The 24,642-nt window shown below is 40.8% G+C and overlaps 1 protein-coding gene and 1 long non-coding RNA gene across 10 annotated transcripts in view; one reads left to right on the top strand and one right to left on the bottom strand.

The window, feature by feature from the left end:
- LOC311441775 overlaps window positions 1–7,007 on the top strand; it is a 333,528-nt gene extending 326,521 nt beyond the window's left edge. Inside the window, exon 2 of the long non-coding RNA XR_014696210.1 lies at window positions 5,981–7,007. This is a non-coding gene — a long non-coding RNA (uncharacterized lncRNA). The remainder of the gene's footprint in view (window positions 1–5,980) is intronic.
- A 36-nt stretch (window positions 7,008–7,043) lies between these two features.
- PLSCR1 (phospholipid scramblase 1) lies at window positions 7,044–21,976 on the bottom strand. 9 transcript variants are annotated; one of them, XM_084530262.1, is made up of 11 exons: window positions 21,938–21,976; window positions 20,673–20,713; window positions 20,509–20,586; window positions 15,504–15,535; window positions 14,613–14,714; window positions 12,636–12,805; window positions 11,601–11,643; window positions 10,235–10,455; window positions 9,631–9,792; window positions 8,451–8,612; window positions 7,044–7,474 (listed from the first exon to the last, which is right to left on the bottom strand). In XM_084530262.1, the coding sequence occupies exons 4-11, from the start codon at window positions 15,508–15,510 to the stop codon at window positions 7,415–7,417; spliced, it is 927 nt and encodes a 308-aa protein (XP_084386388.1). In that variant the 5' UTR covers window positions 15,511–15,535; window positions 20,509–20,586; window positions 20,673–20,713; window positions 21,938–21,976; the 3' UTR covers window positions 7,044–7,414. The 9 variants fall into 9 exon arrangements, with proteins under 9 accessions (XP_084386388.1, XP_084386385.1, XP_084386392.1 ...); XM_084530259.1 differs by lacking the exons at window positions 20,509–20,586; window positions 20,673–20,713; window positions 21,938–21,976 and adding exons at window positions 19,330–19,560; window positions 19,809–19,837; XM_084530266.1 differs by lacking the exons at window positions 20,509–20,586; window positions 20,673–20,713; window positions 21,938–21,976 and adding an exon at window positions 20,061–20,080.
- Window positions 21,977–24,642: the final 2,666 nt, after the last annotated feature.

Raw genomic sequence — 24,642 nt, 5'->3', positions numbered from 1 at the left:
GCCATCTCTGCGCTCGCAATGCCACCTACCGCCCGCAGAGCCCGGCATGGCGCCTGAGGAGCCGGACACAGGCCTCAGCACCACGGTGGCTGCTCCTGCAATGTCCTCTGGGCATTTCCCCCTCCTTGCTGTTTTTAAAACACCGTGCTAAAAATAAATGCAGATTAAAAAAAAAAAAAAAAAAAAAAAAAAAAAAAAAAAAGGTAAACCAAGCCATCTGTCGAGTATCTCTGTTGAACACGGTACAGGATCTCCAGAACAAAACCTGTATGGGTGTCTTTCTTGCAGATGATACACAAGTTTCTTCAAAATGATCACAGAAGCAGGGATGGGAGCAATCCTAAGGAAATAAATAGATAAATAGAGATACCTCACGTTTTATATATTATATGGAGGTTTGGGGCTTCTTCACTTTTTTTTTTTTTTTTTTTTTTTTTTTTTTTTTTTTTTTTTTTTTTTTTTTTTTTATTTCCTCATGATTAAGGAGGTATTGGAGAGGCTTTGGGGAGGCAAGGACAATCCCCAGACATGGACTGTATATCTCGAAACAAGACACTGGAACTCATGATAAGGAAGCGGCAGACAGACAGAGAAACAAACGTAAGGACTATAAATCTCAAAACTGGACATTGGAATTCATTATAAAGATACAACAAACGGAAGAATTAGCAACAACCAGCTCTTGCAATTAAGAAACATGCCAATTCAGCAGATTCCTGACCAAAGGTGAAAAGTACACTGTGAGGAAGACTCGGGGTCTTCCTCCCAAAGACCCCTGCCCACGTCCCAAAGACCCCTGCCCACAATTCTTGGGAGGCTCTGCGCAGGCGCAAGGTGCCAAAAGGCTAATTAGCATGAGAAACGAGGGAAGGCGGGGATAGGTAATGCATATGTATAGGCACTTGTAGAATATTGATAGATTGATTGTATAAATTCAAGACTGCTTTCTGCTTTGGGTATGCACGATAGGTGGAGAGATCCCCCGTGCATCCAGCGCTGCAATAAAGAATATACCACTTAAAGGAATTTCGGCTTCGATCTTTGAATCACTCACCATCTCTTCTACTCAGAACCAAGCACTTGAAACCAAACACTTGGAAACAAAAGCCCAAAGATTCACCATCATTTTTCTGTGTGCTGGGAAGGCAGGAGGCACCTCGGAGAGAGCTTTGCTTTGTTTTACTTCACTATCACTGACAGTAAACGACATAACAGAAGAAAACAAGAAAGGAGAGAATAGGAGCGGAAAAAGAAAGAGACCAGAAGGAGAAGAAAAGACAGCAACACCTTTCCAAAAGAAGCTTTATAGCCAAATAACCCAACAAAAACTTCAGGTGCTTTTGTTTGTGACTTCTCTAGGATACAACAAAAATTAGCTGTGGCCATCCAGAAGATATACAAGTAGCACATAGATCCAGAAGCAGCTTCTTGAGGCTTAGGGCCATGCAAAGACTTAGCTGCCTGCCTTCCACCACAACCCTATTTCCATACTGTTGTTCAGGTTTGGAGGTGGAATGTAAAAAAGGGAACCATGTGGAGTAATGCATTTGAATCCTAGTGTTCCGATCCAGTACATAAGCACAGACCGTATGAGCATGTATCATGAAAGCATGCCCTTACACAGACTGATCTAAGACAACAGATCTCTCTGATACCTGGCCTCTTCCCTCCACCCCAGAAGGGCTGTAGCTTTTTCTTTATTTCACTGGCCAGTTGTTACTTTTGTTTTGCTTTAATACCTCTCACTCTAATGTATCACTAATTACAAGATCAGGTCTCATTACAAAATTGCTTTTTTGACTGAAGTGGCTTCTTCATCTTGTTGTGTAGTTTCCCCTCCATGCGGGAAGTCTTTGTTTCCTTCTGATCATGAGAGCTTCCTTTATGTGTGAGCCCCTGACTCTACAACTTCCACCCTGGCATCATCCACTTATCTTTAGCATTCAACAATTTCATAAGTATTTCTGTCACAAAGCATTAACATTCATATTCATATTCAGGAATACAGACAACTTTAGAACACCAGCTGGAATATAACATACTTTAAAACAAGGATACTCCTCATCTCCAGTTCGCAATATTATTCTCTCGTCAATTAGCAGAAAACCAGTTTTGCAATTTTGATTTGGGACTAAGGAAGGGGTAGGGTTTTTGTTTTTCTTTTCTTGCTTTTGGTTTCTGGGAAACTAAAATTAATCACACATTTTTTTTACCAAGAAACATTGTATAAATTATGCCTTTCTCTGCCCTATGTACCCTAGGGTTTCATTAGGCAATTGCATCTCCTGTACAGCTGGAGATGAAAACCATAAACGGATGATGCAGATGGAAAGGTCATTAACAGCACTAGAGAAATCCATCTGCAAATCTCACTCTATAAAGATTTATCTACAGTTAACAGTTTTATCTAACTGAGGTGGAATTGATTAACAGGCAGCATGCTGAAGGACTTCTCATGCTTTCCAAAGGCTGGATTTATGACTATGGGGATAAGTCATTGTATTGCTTAAAGCCCAATGGATGAAAAGTGGGAATTTCTAGAGCCTGGTTATTTACTAAGTATGGAAGCTGTCATGGGTTCTCCAGGATGAAGAAAGACTGCTCAAAGAATGATCTGTTCTGTACTTAGCACAGCCAGTTTCATAAATGCACAAGTGAATATAGCTGCTTCCAGCAGCTCTTGAAAAATTTAAGGAGTAACAATTTTTCAGATAAATAGATTAGGAAAAGATAAATGACTATGACAGTGGTAAGATACCACTTGGTTAACTAAAGAGTTATCCCATGGTAGCTTCAGTTAGGACTTCTCATGCAATATTTTCAGTGTCATGAGAGACTGAAAGAAGGCAAAAGATTCAGAGCTGTGGAACCTAGTATCAGAACTATCCAGGTGATGGAAAGCTCCCCTAGTCCAGGGGTCTCTCCATGCCTTCAAGACTCAAGATTATGGAATTTCTTCCCTGTTCTTACAGCAGTTCTGGCAAATCTAGGAGGCTTAGCTCGTACTTCTTTCTTACTTACAATACATATTTTTCCTACATCTTGATGTGAACCTGGACGTTCGCAGCTCTTTCCATTCTCAAATTCTTCTCTTACTGCTCTACAGAGATGTATATGAATGTTTCTGTCTAATTTTGCATGCAGGTTGGGCTGATGGTGTTTTCAGGCCAAAAAAAGGCACAACTGTTCCCTAAGAACAGCACTGATTAACCAAAGCCTATCTCCAACAATCCTCAAAGACCACTATATTCAAGGAATTTTGTTGTTAGCAGCAAAAGTTAACCTGAATATGGCATAAAAGACAATTTTAAAGAATTTCATAATGATATACATTGTCATAATGGATTTATACTATTCTTAGAACATCTAAGAGTCACAGTACATAGCAGCAATGACACTCCTCTGCTCTTTGACTGGCCAGGAGCCATCAATAAATTGAAAATCCTGAACAAAAGAAATCTTCAACAAAATTAGAATACAACTCAAAATACTGGCAAGAACCTGTCCTTGTAGTTAGATCCCAAGAACTGCTATGCACACATTCTTGTGTGAAGTTGGGCTAAGAAACAGCGACTTCTTCATGCCTGCACTTTTAAATAAAGTTATAAATGACAAGATATAAATGTACCATTTCATGCATCTTGAAGTGGGATTGTTCCCACTGCTTTTGAAGTGGGATTGTTCTGTTTATTATTCCTGCACCATCATATCTAAAGACTTGCAAACTGTGAAAACTATGGACTAAATGACTGAAGAAACTGAAAGCTACTTTTTCCTTGCCTCAGGGAAAAAAAGAAAAAAAAAAAAACACACAAGGCAATTCCTAGAGGATCATTAAATAGAAGCAACCACAGGCATTTATGTTTCCAGTCTCCTTTAACTTCTGTTGTTGAAAATCAAAACCGTAAGTTTTAAAACAGCCAAGGAAAATTAGGGAACTGTTACACTAAATGAGTCATATTTGACAGCTGATTCATCATAAGATTAATACAATTCTGCAATGATTTCTGATATCTCTGTTCATTTTGAATACTTTGTTTCAAACGTATTGTACTGGGTCTGGCTGGAATGTTAACTTTCCCGGCAGCAGCCCATACAGTGCCATACTCTGTACTTGTACCTGGAACAGCAGTGTTATCACACCAGTGTTGTGTCTACTGCTGAGCAGCAGTGGCACAGCATTGGGCCTTTCTCTAACCCTCCTAGGGGGTGGGCAAAAAGTGAGGAGAGAAACATCACTAGGGCAGCTGACCTAAACCAATCAAAGGGATATTCCATACCATGTGATGTCACACTCAGCAATAAAAGGTGGAAGAAGACAGGAAGAAGAGGGGAGGGGTGGGCTCTCGTTGGGAAAATGTCGGTCCTCCTCTCGAACACCGGCTGCGTGTGTTGAGGCCTTGCTTCAAGGACGTGGTCAATCATTGCTCATTTGTGGGAAGTAGAGAGTAAATTCTTTCCTCTGGACTTCCATATAGCCTTCATTTATTTTATTTGTTTGTTTTCCTCCCTTCTTTTTATGTTTCCCTTTCCCTCTCCCTTTTTCCCCTTCCCCTTTTATTTCCCTTTAGTTAAATTGTTTAGTTCATAATAATATTTATTTAATTATTATTATTATTTCCCTTTAATTAAATTATCCTTATCTCAACCCGTGAGTTGTTCTTTGCTTTACTTCTCCCCCTCCTCATCTAAAAGAGGGGGAGTGAGAGAGCGGTTGTGGGGTTTAGCTGCCCAGCACGTATATACTTGATAAGCTGGAAACAACAATATCAACACCAAGCCAAAACTATCAAAGAAGGATACATAGTGTGATATATGTTCATCTGATTCGTGTCAGTATGGAACAGTGCTAGGGCCGCATGGTATGATGAATGTGACCTTCTGTCTTACATACCCTTGTATAACCACAAGTCTAAGAAAAACAGAATGGTTAATGTATATAGTTCTTGTATCTAGCAAAGGAATATTTTAACAATTCATGTCAATAGAGAGCAGTTCTGTCTGTCTCTGGGTCCTGCACTGGCAATTTAATTCTTCCACAGATGTGGTTTCTTCCCTTTCCTCCCAGTGTCCCAGTCTCCCCCTCATTAGAGTCAATTTATAAAATTTTCAGAAATATTCCTCAAATCCATGAGCCTATTTGCTTTTGTTATTCCGAACTCTTATTCCTAACAGTTACAGCCTTTTTGCCTTCTTTGTGGTTGATTTAGCACTACTATAGATGTGACTGGAGTGTCCCTGTGAATGGCCTGTGAGGAATGTTTTAACAACACGTGAAGTGTCAATAGAGAGCTATTTGTATTTGTATGTTCTTTCTTTGAAGTTGTCACGTTAAGGGGTGTAGCTGATTAACCGTTACGGGCCGGTCGGATTCAGAGTACTGAACCAGTCAGACATTCACCAAAAAACACGTTAACCGTCTGGGGGTCCCATCAGACATTCACCATCAACGCATTAACGGTCTGGGGGTCCGTTCAGACATTCACCAAAAACGCATTAACCATCTGGGGGTCTGGTTAGATTCAGAACACTGAACTATCACGGATAACCACCCTCACCCTAGTTGCACTTAATGAGAGCTATCACAATGCAATCAAGTATGGTTTATTACAGCAACAGATAATCAGGTTCTTTTGGATTGCCAGCGATAGTGACTGTCTGCAAAAGCAAGCTAGTATGCATGTAATACACAGGTGTTATAGGTGTTACAGGTGTTACAGATGTTATAGATGTTACAGGTATTACAGGTGCGCAGCCTAGAAATAAACACGTTAAAAGGATCAAAGACTCTATAGAGATTTATAAGCAAGTATTCAGATCTCACCCAAAGGCGTCCCAATGGGGGGGGAAGAGAGGCTCAGCCCGTCGACTGATCCCAGGAGTCAGGAGGTCCTAAGGATGTTGTATTTCCTCGGGATGGTATCTCCCCTGACGGTGGTATCTTCCCTAACATCCCCTTATATTATTTTCTATCTTTTAGGTGGAGCTTGAGTGGCTCTAGTCAAGCATATTTTAGTTATGATTGGTGTAGTTTTCCCGTCTCCGTTTAAAGTAATAGGTTCCGAGAAATTCAGGGCACATGCTCAGTGAGGGGTGGTCACACCTTGGAGGCAGGTAGCTTTTGGGATGGAGGTGTGTTTTGGTATTATAATGATATTATAATGAGCAAAAAGTACACTAGGGTACAGCATTTGTCAAAACGTGACAGGTCTTTGGCTCAGGGTGGCAAAAAGTGCAGCTTTGTGCACAAGAACAATCAAGGCCCCACCTGATTACAGAGCCTAGCCGTGTTGTCTCCACTCCACTCTACGCTCCGTGCTGTTCCTTAGGGCTAGCACACCAAGTTTCCCCAGCGCGATAGCATCTAAGGTTGGGAGCCTAGGAAATGCTCAGGTAATGCAGTTATGCCCTACCCTGAAAGCCTCTTCAATGCTGTACCTTTTCCTTAAAAATGTGAATGTTAGTTTTATTTTCCTAGTTACTTCAGGCATTTACACCACAGAAGTCTCTGATGTCTGGGGATTTCAGAACAACTGCTAACAACTAGTAACTGTTATGGCTTCTGAATGGGACACTATACAAGCCCCTGATATCTGGCCAGGAGATTAAGGAGAAGAAAGAAAGAAGCTGAAGGACGGCTAGAAGACAAAACTTGCAGGGGACGCTGTGTAAGCTTTTGACATGCTGCCGAGGAGTACAAAAGGGGAAGGACAAAAAAAAAAGAAAAAAAAAAAGAGAGGAAGACTACGAGCCTTCAGCATGAAAGACCCCCAGAGGGACCACCGGAGACTGATGCGCATGCTCCAGTAGGAGGGTTTGGATCCCGGAAGCTAATTATAATAACCCGTTTTTTTCAGAAGTAGTAATGAATATGTATTAGCCTAGGAGCATAAAAATCAGCTGCTTGATGTAACTGGTGTGCGTCTAGGTGGAGCGGAGACTCCCGACGCACCCAGCGCTGTTTGCTTACCTCTATTCTTTTAATAAATTGTAAACTTTGATTAAAATCCTATTTTGGGACTGAGCGATTTATAACAATAGGAAAAGATCAGGACCTCTTTATTAGGCTGACTGCTTATATTAATATAGAACAAAAAAAGTAGTTTTTTTTTTTTTAAAGGAATTACAATAAGAATTTTTAATAAACAATTCCAGGTTTCTTGGAAAAAGGTTACTATATATTGTTATACACTACACTATTTATCTGTACAGGCAAAGGGTGCTTATTTTAATACTACGAATAATATGATTAGATTACAAAAACAGAAGCTAGACAATAAAGCTCTTTATAGAGTTTATACAGATATAATTACAAGCACAAGATATACATTTTTCATATTCTCACGGGAGCTCTGCAACCCACTGGAAAGCTGGGTGGTTTATTTCCTTCCTTCTAAATAAAAAGTTCTGGGTTTCACTGCCACACTCCTGTTCGCTGCGGGTTATCACCAATACGCTCAAAAAACATGAAATCCTAAGAAGAAAACAAAAGGCAAACAAAAATAGTATTTTTAAAATCTCGTTCTTAGTTTGTGGTTATTTTGCAAGATATTCAAAGCACCTTCCCCTCAGAAACTTTGGATGATGAGAAGCAGCTGGGGGTACCCCTCTCCAGCCCCTATCCCTGGGTGTCATGTAGAGGTAAAAGGATATCCACAGAGAGAGAAAGAAGTGGTGAAAGCTGCAGATGGAAACTATTCAGGAACTATGTAGGTGGAAACTAGATGGAAACTAAAATTATCACTAACGTAAATTATACTTCCTTAGGATTTCCATCCTGTCTTCCTTCAGCCTGACTCAGTCTCTTCAATTTTACCTCAAGCTGGAATCTATCATAATTGCCATTATCTTTAGTTTACAGGAGAGGAAGGGGAAAAGCACATTTTCTGTGCCCGGAGTCCTCATTCGTACTCACTACTCTTCACGTACATCATAGCACCTGAACACACACAGCTAAAGAAAACCTGGTTCATGAGCTGGGCTGTAAAAACTGGTGAGAATTTTCCAAACGCACATGCTGTGTATGTACCTTTCTTCTCCCTCGTGAGCCCTGCCAACATGGAAACAGTGCACTTTTGAAGTGATCTGTTCTGGCTTTGATTGAGTCTCTTGGCTATTGCTGATCTGCACTTTTCTGGTCTCACCATCCACATAAACATGCTTGTCTCTAAAGAGTCTGTAAAGCAGTCTTCCTTTTATAGGATTTCTCAATTCTAACACATATGAAGCTCTTCTTAAATACAGTTAGCGCTTCATGTAGTCTAAAATAAGCTTATTATCTGAAATACTTCTTTGTTGCACTCCCTCCAGGGTTAGCTTTACGCACAAGAAGTCCACAACAAACCCTCACTCACTTTGAGAAGCTCAGAGTCAAACTCTACCAAGCACAGTTTGAATGCTCAGACGAAGAAGTCAGTTCATATTCAAGGATTAGTGAACTACGGACTTACGATAAGAAAGCAAGCGCCAATCATGACTGCTTTAATTTTTACATCAAGGTCCATTGGGAATGCAACTCCAAAGTTATCTGCATCTGTAAACGCTTCTTTCAAAAATCCAGTCCACTGCTTAGAAATCTTCCCAATGGTAGAAATCTCATCCAAAGTCTTCACCTAGTTTAATAAACAAATTAAAAAAAACAGCAACAATTCTATCATTTACAATATTCCCAAATTATTTTCATTATAGATCTAATTGAAAGCTTTAAATTGTGTTACTTAAATTAATGCAGTCACTGAATGCAGCCATTTGTATAGAATAACAACCCTCACTATCAGAAAGTCATTAATTAAGACATCTAATTCTAAATCTGACTGCAATGTTCAATGTTTTAACAGTACTGGAGGACAGCTACTGCATGCAAGCACGCACACATTCCATTGGGAATGTTGTCTTTTAGCCAAGAGAGTGAATTAGTTTCTCCTCCCATACCTCAGGAATGGCTCAAGTGAAAAATCAAACAAATTACATTCTCCTGTTCCAAAGCAGAGGTTAACACTTTTCCTGAAATTGTACCCTGTGTTCTGAATCGCGTGAAAGACTAATCCCCAAAATAAAATCATACTAAATTTGGTTTAGCAGTGAACCACAACATCCCTTTAAACAATGCAGTAGACTAGTGTCTACTAGTTAATCTGTATGAAAATACTGATGCATCAATACATTATTTTTAAACGGAAGTTGTAATTCTTCACTCATTCTAGTTAAAGTTTCAGCTATAAATAATGTCCATTTACTTGTTACTGAATTATTATTACATGATTGAATGAGTGGTTGCAGAAGGTCATTTTAATAAACAGCTGATACAACAGAAAATAACTTTTTTGTTGTTAGGAACTAACGTAATGGATTCAAAAGATTTTGCTTTAAATATATCCATTACAAATCCATCTGATTCCTTGTGTGCAATCACAAGGAATCAGATCACTGATGATTGGCCTTAAGATGCCATTTCTGGAAATTTAGCTGGCTTACTTAGAATGATCTAGAGAAGTGAATTTATTGTATTAGCATTAAAATATTATGTTCTCCTTACTTAATGCATACAGCTGACTGATAGTAAGTGAAGCAACAAACTATTGTCAAACTATCTGAAAGAAGATATACACAAACGATTTTTGCATTGCATACCTCAAAATTAACATCCTCACAACAGCTGCAGACAACACACGGGCCACTAATTTTCAGTACATCCATTCTTCTCTCATCTTGAATAGTGAACTTGGGTAGGCAGGGATGCCAGTTCTGGACAACATAACCAACCGGTGTTCCTGGAGGTGCTTGAATTTCTATCTTCACAGGAGAAAGAAACCCCTCATGTGAAGCAGTTCATGCTTTGATATGTTTGTTAGACAAAAACCCACACTAATGTGCAAACCAAGCACAATTTATTTTTCCACAACAATCCAGCTTTCCAATGAAGCTGCATTGTTTTAAGAAAACTACAGAACCGCAAATCCAAATGCAACTTCTGCCCTCACTGAAAGCAGAAGCATACTCCTAAGGTTATGGAACATACAAGCTATATGTCTGCAGTGGAAAGATTTAATTCTAGCAAAGAAAATACTCTGGACATCCTGAAAGCATTCAGTGAATACCTCGCAGAAAGCAGCTACTACAAACTCATTAGTAAAAGCTCTGAGTAGACTCAGATTTGAGGCCTCAGAAGTTGCAACATCCCATAATTATTAACATGAAAAACAAAATCATCCCATATACTGAGGGAACAACTCACCTCCTGTAAGCAGCAGGGGAAACAACATGACGAACACCTCAGGGGTCTCTGCAGTGTTATCACCTCACGACCCAGATTGTCCATAACCCGTATGGTGAAAGGTCGTGATGGCCCACAGCAGTTCCTTGTACAGCAGTCAGTGTCCTCTACCGCAAAGTATATCCTTTGCCCCAACGTATTCTTGATTTCATATTTGTTGTTTGATTCAAATCCAAGGAAAACTGAAAAATAGTAAGGAATTAACAGTTTTATTAGGTGTGTGTGTGTGAAAAACAGTAAGAAAAGCCACCATGCTACTTCTACACTACTGTTTGGGAAGGTCTCATTTGGAGTCTGTCAGAGGCAGCTACTGGCAAAGGGCCCTCAAGCAGGCCAGCCCCACAGAGAAGTTCAGTGAGAACAAGCCATCATGAACACGGCAACATAGAAAGAGCACAGAAATGTCCATCAGCTCCCCTCCCCCCAGACATGGGCACCCACTGCCAGAGTGAGCACTGCCACTCTAAGTCACGCAGCATGGAAGGTTCCTAGGGAAGAGCTGAAGGTGTGAAAATTAGGAAGAATTTTAAGTTTAGTGGTGAAGCAAGAAAAGGGATCCAGAGGGCATGAATATGTTCAGAATGAGAAAGCCACGAAAAGGCCTCACAGTCAAGATTTAAAGCAGCACAAATAGAAAATAGCAAGAATTAGGGCTGAAATTTTGATTAATTTCTCCAACAAATAGAATTACCCTTGAAATATTATGGAAAGCAAAAGCAGCAGCATTAGGTGTCCGTTGAGATGGAAGGTCCATTTCATTTATTCTGTTTGAAATACACTGATAACACAACTTTGATATTCTTAAAGTGAACAGAATGACAGGAGCAGAAGGAAAGTAGTTCAATAAACTAGAAGAGCAAGACTGCCTGGAAATGGAATTGGAGCAGCATGCCAGCCCAATGAATTAGACGGGGCAAGAGGAGACATAAAAAGATCTTTAAGTAGTGAAGAGAGGAAAGCTGCAATCATGAATGAATGGCATGGGAGATTAGTGATTTCAGCTACAGCTGGTTACAAAGATTACTCAACAGATACACAGCATTGCTGTGTATCTGTTGAGTAATCTTGCTGATACACAGCATTGCTGTGTATCTTTTAAGCTACAGAACCAGTTTAAAAATCTTTTTCTACCCTCCTGTTTTCTTCTTCCCTCCTCTCCTCCACAAGTTCTGTGGGAATTAAGACAGATAAGAGGCAGGAAAGAGAGAGGGAGCAATCCATGAAAGGATCTATTTTAAACAAGTAGCATCAAAGAAAGTCTAAACTTCAGAGTTTTGGGGAATCTTAGATTTAAATATTTTCTCTGTGATAAACACTTTTCACTTACTCTCAAGAAGTTCGGTTTGCTGATGAATTAATATCTGGTCAATCTGTTCATGGTTGAAAAATGAAACAGAATAAACAGTTAATATGAGAAATCTAGTTTTAAGAAGCATTGTTGTTTTTTTCAGAATGCAGATTTATGGAGCAATACATTGCCTGGAGACTGATCATCTACTAGCAAAGCTGTGGACATGGTTCACGTCCTCCCTGTCCTGTCCTTTGTCAGTAGAGCAGAACAGCGTTTCAGAGCACCACAGATGTTGGTGCTGTACCCAAGCTGGTCTGGTTACAAGCACACAGAATGAAGGTGCCTGTGTTCCTTTCAGGACGTAGTGTATCTCAGCATTGCTACAGAGGCTAACAAATCCTTGAACACCACACATCCCAGATAGCTACGTCAGGAATTTGTACAAAGAGAAGCAGGAGTCACTAGCATGAAATTCAGAAATTTTAGAGCAGAAGCTCAGCTCTGAGTGAAACTCAGGAAGCTTTTTTTCCCCCCTTTAGAGCAATTTGAAAAACTGGCAATATATTGGTATTAAGTCCCAGTAATAAGACAAACCATGCTTTTACGGTACAAGAGTGTATCCTGCAACATGGGAGCAATTCTCATTTTGCTAATTAACATTCTCTAAGTTTGTGAAGCTTGACTAGCGTCTGAGAAAGCATTACACAGAAAAGTAAGCACCTCTAAGGTGCTAACGGTACCCACATTATACGTATCTGTTCTAAACACCTTGCCAAATCACATTACTTCTCATGAACAGCAGCTTTAGAAACAGGAAAGACGTATAATACATCCAAGCCCCCTGCCCTTCAGCATCTCACTTGGAAGGAGCACAGGTACCCCACAATGTACTCTGGCCGTAACAGGCACCTCCACATTCAAAAGTGCATTACTCACATTAAAAAAGGCCTTACTTAGCAGCCCAAAAGACAGATGCAACAAAGGCAGGTGTGTTCTTTAGCTTTCCCACAGATGTAGGCTGCTTCTCAGGTAACCACCTGTTCCCTGGGGAAGGAGGAAGGCCGCAGGTACCTGTGTGAGGTATTCCAGCCCGGGAGGGCAGTTGGGAGGAGGAGGAGGGATGGGCATCCAGATTGTCCCGTCCTTGGCAGTGGGCTGGTTCTGGATGGGTGGACCACCCAGACCAGGTGGGCCTCCCATAGGCTGTGCCTGGAAACCATAAGGCCCTGCTCCAGCACCACCTAAGCGTAAGGAGAGATACAGTTAGGAAACTTCGGTCTTGCTGCACCATGGATCTTCAAAAAGACTTGTTTACTTTTCTGAAGCATGAAGATCCTCAGACCCAAGGAATTCATGATGGACAGGGATGTTCTAATCCCTCCAGACAAAAACAAGTTAAATAAACAAATATGTTACTCTTGTATATAGTAGAAATTTTATTCACACAAAAATTAAAAAAGAAATAATCCTATTTATTTATAAGTAAAGATGACACAATGCATTACAATACAGGAAAAGTATTTGCTCAATTGACAACTTGTAAATACCAGAGGAATTTTAAGACAGAGTTTTCCTAGAATACACCTTCTACTTACATGGTAAGAAATGTCCTTTCTGCAAAATTCACCTCCAGCTTAAAACTAAATGAGTGGGATCCAAAACTAGTACATTCCCGCTTGTGAGTTTTGGGTGAGAATCCCCCGAATTCAACAACTTCCTCATACAGGAGGTGCACACCAAAGGAAAAAGCCCCAGGGCCTACCAGGGCCAAGGCAGCGCTTTCCAAGCCGCACTCCTGCAGCAGGCCCATCATGTAAACACCCAGCCCTGCAGATGGCTCCCGCAGCACGGAGCAGCCCTGGGCCCCTGCAGCTGGGTCAGCTGACGCTGCTGTTACTGGAAGTTATGAAACAGGAACTGTAAATTTTCCCTACCCAGTAGACCTTCAGTCAGATGCAGAGGAATTTTGTTTCTGTGTGCTTCCGAGTAAAATACAAGTAGGAACCACCACAAATACTTTTGTAGAGCTGTACAAATATAACTAATTTGAGATGCTGACTCATAGATTTACCTTTAGCACCAATGTTTCATACTACATTACAAAACATGGGCTATTACATGTGGAAGATGATGCTGTGGCCGTAAGTCAGGTGATGACAGTGGCTTAAAGCTTGTAGCCAGCAGGAACACTCAACTCTGGTGAGGAACCACGCTTATGAAACACTCCCTCGTACATCTGAGCACAGCCCTTGCACACACACTACCATTGTGTAAGTGTATGTGCGCAATTCTTTGGAACAAAAATATGACCTCCTGACCTTTGTAGTAAAGGTAGCACATGCTCATTCTTTGCTGAAGTCTAGCGAACTTGCAGAACTCAGATTTCCTTGCTACAAGACACACAAGATTTAACTTATGTACAACACAGAAACCTAAGCCAAACATTTTGCACTTTATCCATAACATACGCGCTGAGAGCTTGATTGTTAGATATTGCTCATTGTGATTTGGTTCTTCAGAAGACAGATAGATGCCAGGACATGAGAAACTATTTACAAGTGCTTTGTTTTGAACATGGAACATAAGATAGAAAAAGTAGAAAGGAAATGAAAGTGTACGTGCAAAGTACAGCAAAAGGGTAGGAAAAAAGGAACGGGATCCACATGACCAGGAGAACTGTGAAAGGAAAACAATTATTCAGTTCTGGATTTCTGAAGAAAAATAAACTAATGTTTCAATTTAAAAAATCTCGTCAATAGCAAGAAGCTGTTACACATTAGTTGCTTTGCACCAGTGACACCTCCCTAACAAACTCCAACTGGTGACCTGTGAGGAAGAAGATCCAGCATTTTAAACTTCCGCTACTTGCTCTGCTCAGCACACACTAACACCAAGGAAAGAGTAAGACTTTCAGCAAAATAGAAGTTACCAGAAACTCTACAGAATTAATATCAGAAAAGTAAATCAAAGATGGTTGCTCTGGTGAAACTTCCTGCTCCCCATGCTTATGTCCTAACAAAATAGCAGATCTGTAGCCAAGCAACCTACCTTGGAAATTCCCAGGTGCATACTGCGGGTTGCCATACGGGACCTGATTTCCCTGTGCATAGCCAACATTTGCAAATCCAGGTGCTGATGCAGGGTTATGTGCTAGAAGAATGCAACACATATTTTGAGTATTGCTCATTTCCTCCTACACATAGGGGGAAAGATCCCCAAGCTGCCACCTTCTTCAAAGTAGATACATAAAAATTAAGCTATTTTCTGGATAGCAAAAACTATATAATAAGCTTATATTTTATGCAAAATATGTGTATTAAAGCAGAGTATGACTTAAAAGAGTTCTGGCCCTTAAAGTGCAGGAAAAAAGACAGGCATTACACTTGATGTCATACTATCACAGAACCATTTCAGCCTGGAAGGGATCTCTGGAAGTCACCTAAAGCCCAGCCAAGCAGGGTCAGCTCACTTGTTGTTTGGATCAGAAGGGCCTTGTTCATTTGTATTCACAAGAAGGCTTTAACGCAAAGAACTAGCAGCAAACTGACAGGCTGTACTCCTGTACAGAACAGACTGGTTAATGAGCCATTCTTCACTACATAAAACATTTTCTCCCAAGTTCTTCTAGCCTGTAACATGCTAATTCGTCACCAGCTGACTCAGAGTTATGGATTAAGTAACAAGGTCAGCTTGTAAGAAGAAGTAGCCTGCATTTCAATATGATTAATTTATTTATTTTTTACTTAACCTCAGAAATTAAGATTTTAAAATGTAAGCTATATACTTTGTAAGTTATTCAATTTTAAAATTTAAATCATTCAAACATCTATCATAAGTTAGGCAAACTTATACCTAAGCTAATATTACTTGAACATCCCTGAAGAAACCCTATTATCTTTGATATGACAAAAGACGACATTTGGTTTATATTTTACTCACCTTCCATTGCCGTGGATCTGCTTATAACTGCTCTGCAAAACAAAATATACGTTTATTATTTTTGAATGAATTACTTTTGTGTGGTATTATGCAGTTTTAAATTAGTGATCAAAGATATTTGCATGTCTAAATTATATGGGACAGATGAATTTTAAATACAAGCTAAAATAACTTTAAATATCTCAGTTTCCTTCTAGGTTAAGCCTCTACCGCAAATTAACCTGAATTATCTTTGCCTGCTGCATTCATGCTTTGTGTATCCTGAAATCATCCTAAACTCAGCAGAAAGCATCAGGATGTACAGTTATTTCACTGGACTGCAGGACTACATTGTGCAACTACCCAAAATCACTCATATGAACAAATGGAACAGTAATTTCAGGGCAACTGGTTTCATTACTGATGTGGACTACAAAACCTGCTTAGGTAAAACCTGAAGCAGCTGTGACACCTGCCACCTACTCAGCTGATGCTATTCCACTTTTGAAGCAGTACTACCAAGTATCACATATGATTTATTTATTTATTTTTGTCTCCACACATAATAAGAGGTGGGCTTGCACAGGCAAATGGGTATCCACAGCAGAATGCCAGGAGGAAAAGGGCCAGCTGTTTGTCTTTTTCTTTCTACTCTTCCAGGGTCTCTAGAGTTAAAAAAAAAAAAAAAAAAAAAAAACAGTAAAACCTAGTAATACATTTTGTCTGCTACAGTTCATCCAATTATTTCAGTCCAGCAAACATGCTCATCCAATGCAGGGAGTTAAACTGAAACTGAAAAGAGTTCCTTCATGCTTCTGACTCCCACAGCAAAAGCTGTATCCAAGAGGATGAATGGTTGTGGGATGATATGGCACCCAGCTCACTTGCCAGCTTACACACATCCTCGTCGTTTAATAATTAGTTTTAAAAGTGTTCTTTTTTAATATACTTTTTCTTCTGTACTAGCATACCTTACTAACAAAAATATCACACTGTTACATGTATTTTGATTCTAGTCTCGTATGAATAACGTTTAAAAAAAATAGTAATATGAAATTATTTGATATTATGCATCTTATCTATAAAGGAAAAAAAAAAAAACTGAAAGAACACATTCAAAGTATGTAACTTAAACCTTGTTCTTGCTGTTGATAATCTAGTATGGCACGTTTAATTTACATTCATATTAAAATATGGTGACAAAACTTCTGGCTTGTAGGAATACGCAAATTCAAGATGATTTAAAAAATTGTTATTTTAACTAGCAAAAGATCAGTTTATCAGTTTACGCTGTGAGACGTTCCATGTACTTGAATTTCAGTGAAACATGAAGAATTACAACTGAACCCTTTCATAAATGACAAATAGGGACAGAATCGTGAGTTATTTTACAGCCATACATACATTCCTTTGTGCAATATATGATTCAGAAAAGGTTGAAATGTGCTCTACAGATAGCAAAGCAATAAAGATTTTACAGAGCTCAATCCCCATTTCATCTAACAAGATGCTAAAGAGATATTTTTTTAATAGCATGATCTTTTCTTCTATTGCTTTTTATCAACTCCTACAGCTTTTGATTCAGCCTCCAAGATTAACACAACACTGTCAGCCATACCTTCCTTTTCATCCAACTAGTTTAAAAAGATTGTGAAACAAACAAACAAACAAAAAAACGAAGTACCAAAGGAACAAAAATTCGTTTTTCTCTGCTATTATATTACACAACTTATTGTTCAGCAACCTTCTTACATACAGGGAAATTCCCAACTAGTGAAGAAAATGTAGCAACAGGCAAAAGGCAATTGCTCCATTGAAAAAAATGTCTTGGTTCCTAGCTGCCTCAGTTACACTGAGCAATGTAAGATCTGTGATTCAAAGTCTACATCTTCATTTTGGTTTAATAAAGAGCTTTACATACTGTTGTGTGGTACTAGCTCTAGTAGCAGTTTTTAAATAAATATAGGCAGCAACCACTGAAACATATTTACTGAGCAGAGAAAAGTAAAAGTACTTTGCTAATACAAGAGAAGGAAGAATGCTAATTCTTTGTAATGGAGATAAAATTCCACAGACTTAAAAGAAAGTTACAGCAAATACTCATCACCAAATTTTTTGGTTTATACCAATATACCAACAAAAACAGTAGCTGCATGAATCCCTTGTGCTGTGCTGGCCACATGCAGCAACCTGCATTCAGGACATAAATCCAGAGCAAGATCCACTGCAGGCAGTAGCCTGGCTCATGTCCCAGCAGCAGGAACTGTGTATCTTTGCATACATTTCCTGAAAAGCCTAAAGGCCTGAAGGAACCTGGTGGTCCAAATGACCTTTAAGCCTTCCCAACCTAACATGCTATGATTATAAGGGTCCTTCAAATGCCATGGTACCACGTGAGGCACCCGTTGCCCACACACATCCCTGTGGGAAGGCAGGCAATGAGAGGACCTGGCTGGGGCTCCAGCACTGCTGGGGCTATTCTGGGCCAGGGTTAGGGAAGGGAACACATGCCAGGAAAAGCCTCACCACTCTGTTCAAGCTTTGTCCTGTTTTGGCTAAGATTCCCATAGTAACTCATAGCTCTGGCCTCACAGGAGATATAAATATCCTCCCCCTGCCAGAGGAGTTATGTTTATTGGTTCAGCTTTATCCAGGCAAAAGCAGAAGCCACCTCCCTGGCAGGAAGCAAGTAGCAGGAAAACCAAGAGCACTTCTTACAAAGCAGCTGCCCCAGTAGCAGCCCTTAGGAAATGCCATCCCTGGACCACCTGGCTGCCAGTCGCCCCTCCCAGAACAGCCAGCACCGCCACCTTAGTGTCAAAAGCGAGTGACAGGGCCCAGCTACCCCACAAACAGACCGCTCCTTCGGGGGCCCACAGCAGTGCACTGCCGGGACACCAGCCCCAAGCCCCACATGTGCCTCAGCACTTGCAAGATGAAGGGGCACAGGAGGCCTCGCTCTCGATACCTCGAGCGCTGTGCCATCTAGGTCAGTGCCGTCCATCCTCGTCCACACCCTTGGGGAGCTCCCAGGCTCTTCCCTGTGCTCTCAGAGCTCACACTAAAGTGCTGCAACAGCCCAAAGGCAGCACACACCCAACCTTCCTTTTCTGCAGTGTTACTCTAACAGGCACAGAAGCAGCCTTCAGCTGCACCCGCATGCGGAGCACAGCGGCTTTCCCTCCCCAGGAGGTCTCATCCCAAGTACCTAAGGGTCAGCCAAAACCTTCTAGAAAAGCAACTAAGGAAATGAAGGTTCTGAACAAAATTGGAATAAAACAGTCCCAGTTCAGAGAACAACAAAAAGGGAACAGCCTGAGACTGTTTGTTCCTTTTCAATAGACAGCAGAACACCCATGGTTCATTTTCTGGTCTTAAGAACTGCATCGCACAGCTTCTCATTTTCCAAATCTCACTTATCCTGATGAATGCCTGTAGCTAGGCTGCAACTAATTTAGAGATATCTCAATTCACTTAAACTGCAGAGCTTCTGCTTTTTATCTGGAAAATAATACAGGCTTCATTCATGACCACCACTTTCATTTCTTACCCTGCTGCGTAAGATACTGCCATGAGCACACTAACACAAGCCCCCAAGTGACATCATGCACAGCGTCACTTAAATACCAAAACAGGCCCTTTCTGAGAAGGTTTAGGATTTGAAAAACAGAATGCTGAATACCCGTAAAGCACACGTTAGTTCACCCTAAGTAGCTCCGTGGTACTTTTTTGATCACCACATTCGACTAACCATACCCTGGATTTAACTCCCAACTCCAGAAACACAGCTTGCTTAAAAAAAATCATCCGGGTGATGGAATTAAAAGCTGTTTCCCGTTCAAGTTACCGGAACAGCCCGTCCGGAAGGCAGGGCGCAGCGAGCATCCTGGCCCTCGCGGACCCCAATCCTAAGGGCCGGCGGCGCCAGCACCGGGGCAGAGCCGTGCCGAGCCGAGCCCCCGCGACCACCGCCAGAGCCGTGCCTGCCACCCGCAGCTCGCCCAAGCGGCCATCAGCAAGACCGAAACCCCCTCCCCATAATTTGGGAGCAGGAGGGGTGCTTCGCCACGTCTAACAACTAGCTACCGCAAAAGAGAAACATTTTGTCACTCATTGCGCAATCCCCGAATAGCCAAACGTGCCCCCCCCCGACCATTCCCGCCCCTATGGCAAAAGCCCACGAACCTTACAGGAGCCCCTAGAACAAACCCCACGCGGTGGGCACACGCTCACCTCCCCAGCAGAGCCCACCCGCTCCCGCACCAGTCCCTGCTCCCCTCCTCGTCGCCGCGCCGCGGCGCAGCACCCGACCCTGCTCGGCCCTACCCGGCCCCCCGCAGCGGGGCGGGAGCGGGCGGGGAGCGCCACCGCCTCCGGGGCGGGCAGGGGCGGAGAGGGAGCGGGGCCTGGCCGCGGTGTCGCGTTCGTGCGTCACGGGCAGCCCCCGCCTGGCCTCGGCGCTCTGCTGGCGGCGGAACGGAACGGCAAATGTTTACAGAAGTGAAGCGCCGCTGTAGTTCCAGAAGATTTTCTTGCGAAGGCAGAAATTTAAGGTGGCAGCAGCTCTCCGGACTTAACTCAAACAACACGTGCTCTGAAATTAAGGAGGCTTGGCTCTCCGGCCCTGCCCTTGTAGGTGTTGGCTTTTACATGCGGATCGAATGCTTACTGACAGTCAGCTACAAGCCTAAAAAGCGTCTCCTAGGCTTCCCACGGTGTTAACAAGATCACGTCCTGCCAACGCATTTGCCAGTAATACCTAAATACTCAGCAAAGACAGCTGATGTCTCGTAAATACACATCACAATGGGGAAAAAAAAAAAAAAACACGAACACACTTGAATAGTGCCTACCCTGAAAACTATTTCTGAAAGGTTTCCTGAAAATATATGATATATATATATATATAGGTTTTGTTTGTATTTTATTTTATTTGTATTTATTTATTTATTTATTTATTTCTGTTTTATTTATGATTACCTTGCCGTTGGTTCATTCTAATGCCTGACAATACTGTAGTACTTACCAATAGAATGGCACTAGTTGGAGAAATAATGGATGGTGCCGTGGATTCATAATGCTTGAGGAAATGCCGTTGTTAAGTCTGAAATGGTCCAAAGTTTATAAAAAGTCTCTTGTCTCTTTTTAAAGCAGTTTTATTTCAAAAACGTTTACCTCTGGATAGCTTACCCAAAAATGAGTCTTACAAAGAGGCAGCTTCATGATGCAGACTCCAGACGCAGAACATGATTGCGAGAAATATGGTAAGGAAAGGGGGCCCGTATTATATTAGGCCAAGAAAGACAGAGAACACTTTAACTTCAAAACTGCCTGTATACGAACAGATTTTGTGGGTGGACCAAAATTTACTGTACTTTCCTGTTTCCATGTAAAGTCTGTGGAGCCACACAGACTTTGTGGTTAATAGCCCATCAGTGATGAAGGAGAGCTGGTCCCTCATGTAAGAGCACTTGGAGTTTGGGACCCAAAGGCCTACCATACTATATATGTGTGTATATATATTATATATAATTTTTATATTTTATATATTATATATTATAATTTATATATATTATATTATAAAAGTCTTTTATACATGTTATCTATATAAATATTTCATCAAAAGTGTCCCATTTGTTGGTGGATCAGGTCAGACTGAGACAGGGAAGTGTTAAATCCTTCACTTACAGCTCAGCTTTTTACTGGAAAAGCTGCATTATCACCAAACATATTACAAGTATTTTCAGGGTAAAGATTATTAAAAGATGCAGTGAACATAAATGTCACCTAGATAAACCATAGATATATTTAAGTGAAATGCCTGATTTTATAAGGGTCATTGTAGATTTACGCAATGCTTATCAACAATAATCACGTTATATTTCAGTGTTACAGATAAACTTGTAAAACATATTGCAGAGGATCAGCTTGCAGAGACATTTCTTTACATGCCATTTAGGATTTACATGGAAGTCCTATTGTTTACAAATGTGTAGTCTGTTTTTACTGTAATGGATTGTTATTTACATATTAATGACATCTTACTATTTAAATTCCATTTTTTTTCTAACATGTTACAGAGAATAACAAAATATTTTCCTAAGCTTTTAATCTAATACTGAAATATCCTACTAGTTACTTTAATGTTTTTGATTCCCAGGTCATTTGATGAACATTATAAATTTAAATTGAACTTTTTTTTTAATATTATTTGTCGTGGTTTAACCCGGCCGGCAGCTAAACACCACGCAGCCGTTCGCTCACCCTCCCCCCTCCCTCTCTGGGAAAGTGAATGGAAATGGAAAGTGAAGCCCGTGAGTTGAGATAAAGACAGTTTAATAAGACAGGAAAATAATAATAACAAAATAATAATAACAATAATAATAATACAATGGTGATAATAGGAAAGTAATAATAATATGTACAAACAAGTGATGCACAATGCAATTGCTCACCACCCGCTGACCGATGCCCAGCCTAACCCTGAGCAGTCTGGCCCCCTCCCCCCAGCTAGCCACCCCTATATATTGTTTAGCATGACGTCAGATGGTATGGAATACCCCTTTGGCTAGTTTGGGTCACCTGTCCTGGGTCTGTCCCCTCCCAGCTCTTACTGCACCCCCAGCCTGCCTGTTGGCAGGACAGAGTGAAAGGCTGAGATGTCCTTGGCTTGGTATAAGCACTGCGCTGCAACAATTAAAACATCGGGGTGTTATCGGCACTCTTCTCATCCTAAGCCAAAACACAGCATTCCACCAGCTACTAGGAAGAAAATTAATTCTGTTCTAACTGAAACCAGGTCATTATTTTAAAAAAAGTATTAGGGACTTTTAGGATCTTCTAAACTGTTTTTATTGTTGAAAGTCATTTGGGAGACTGGGTATTATTACATGTATAGTGTGTACAGGTGGAGGTAAAAAATAATGAGATAATAAAAATAATAATAAAAACCACTCCTACAAAACATAGCTGTCAAAAAAGTTAGAAAAAAATATATCAGGCTGAGAAAGCATATTGCTTACTTAATTTCTTGAATGCCTGGAAGCAATCTTGTTATCATCAAGTGAAATAGTGGAAGACCTTTAACTGAAATACAAAGTATTTCACTTAATGAAATCCCAGTCTTCTCAGATTAGTTTTCACACAGTTTTGAAACAACAGACATTTCCTCTTAGTGACTGTTAGCTTTACACAAAATTTCTGTGTAGAGACCTTTACTCACAGATAATTCAGTTAAAAAATACTTAATATGTATCAACAAGTAGAAGGTGCTTTAAATTCCAGTCTTTTTATCTGAATCATAGTTTTTGTAATATGATTCAAAAGCATTTTTTGCAGTGTGTGAAGATACAAGCCAAGGCATTAAGGTGGCTATGGAGCAGTTGGCAGCTAGGCCTCAAGTACAGCAACATGAGGTTGCTCAGCCTGCACATCTCCATTCCAAGCCACCATCTTGTCTCTGGGCCTCTTGAGAGAGTCTGAACCTCCCCTTCGTGACAGAGGGCGTTATGGCGCTCCTGGAGAGGATTTTTGGTTTTGGTTCATCCAAGAGGGATCCAGTCCGTGCTGCTCCAGTGGTGTGACCTGAGACAGCTGTGCTATGCACACCATGGTGTGGCTTGCTACAAAAACAGTGCTGATGGAGCTGCTCAGTCTCCCTGATACCATCAGAGCTGGCCCAGGATTTCAATGCTAAGTATTTGAAAACTTGCATACATCTGGAAAAGTTGCAGGAACTTTTTCAGATTGCAGCAAAGTCAACCTTGTAGTTAAGTCAACCTTGTAGTAAAACTCTGCAGCAAGGAGCACTATCCATTTTGTGAGCAGCCCCCCTGCCTGTCCCAGCTCTGACTCCTTGAGCCAGAGCCCCACACATGAGCAGTGCCAGGGCAAGAAGCGCTTGTTCAGACTTCAGCCTCTGCCTGCAGTCATGCCAAGCCTCAAGAAGAGAGAGCTCTCACTCACATTACAGTGATGTTGATATTAAAGTGCGTGCTGTTTACAGAACCGCAGTACTTAAAGTTCACTTAAAAAAAAATACAAAACAAAATTTTTATCAAAATGCTTCAATAGCTCTGCTTCAACAGAAAAAGAAACACAACCCAAACCTAACAACATTTGCTCCTTCAAAGTCTTTCTTTTTCGCTGTCCTGGTTTCAACTGGGATTGCGCTAATTTGCTGTAGCTGATACAGTACTGTTTGGGATTTAGGGTGAAAATAATGTCAACAGCACCGATGTTTTAACTGCTACTTAGCAGTGCTTACACTATGTCAAGGACTTCTCATGCAGCCCTGCCAATGAGGAGGCTGGTGCACCATGAGTTGGGAGGGGACAGAATCAGGGCAGCTGACCCAAGCTGGCCAATGTCCCACACCATGTGGCATCATGCTGGACAATAAAACAGTGTTGTGCATTTCTTGTGGTTTTGTTTGTTTAATTCTAGGTTTATTCCCTTTCTTATTAAATCGTCCTTATCTCAACCCACAAGTTCTCACACTTCTACCTTTTCACACTTCTACCTTTTTTCAGTGCTCTCCCCCATCCCTCTATGTGAGAGCGAGTGAATGGCTGTGTGGTGTTTATCCACCTGTCACAACATGCTCTCCCAGAGATAAAAGGCTGAAAGGACATTGTATAGCTAACTGTAATAAATAGATAAATAAATAAATTTACATTTTTCTATCTCCAAACGCAGAATATTTTCCCCCCACCCATCAAAGGTTTGAAGGATACATGGTTACATATATAAGTACAGGTGTTAACTCCAAGCTTTGTGTCCACATCAAAATGGCAATAAATGATATCTGAAAATATTTTACTTTGCTTATAAGGTACCACCTCAGAGGGAAAATAAACACCCATACACATAATCCACAGTTATGAGAACAGAAGAAATAAAAACTGAAATGTTCAGGAAAAAAAGCACTTGGAGCAATTTGGCTCATGTTGATTGCAATGTTGGTGAACTCACCTTTCTCATCCTTTTCTATACAAGCATGTAATCCATGCTGGGGCTGCTGGTGTTCATGTATATCTCTGTAAATCAAGCTTTTCTTAATTTAAAACAGACAAATCTAATCACAATACTTTGTGCATTCGTATATCCCAAGACTGAGAATTAAATTTGAATCCCTACTAAAGAAAACAGAAATGAGTAA

This window comes from Aythya ferina (genome assembly GCF_964211825.1).
Source record: "Aythya ferina genome assembly, chromosome: 9".
NCBI classification, from domain to species: Eukaryota; Metazoa; Chordata; class Aves; order Anseriformes; family Anatidae; genus Aythya; species Aythya ferina.
The sequence above is the reverse complement of the archived record's forward strand: the minus strand, read 5'-3'. Positions and strand labels throughout refer to the sequence as shown.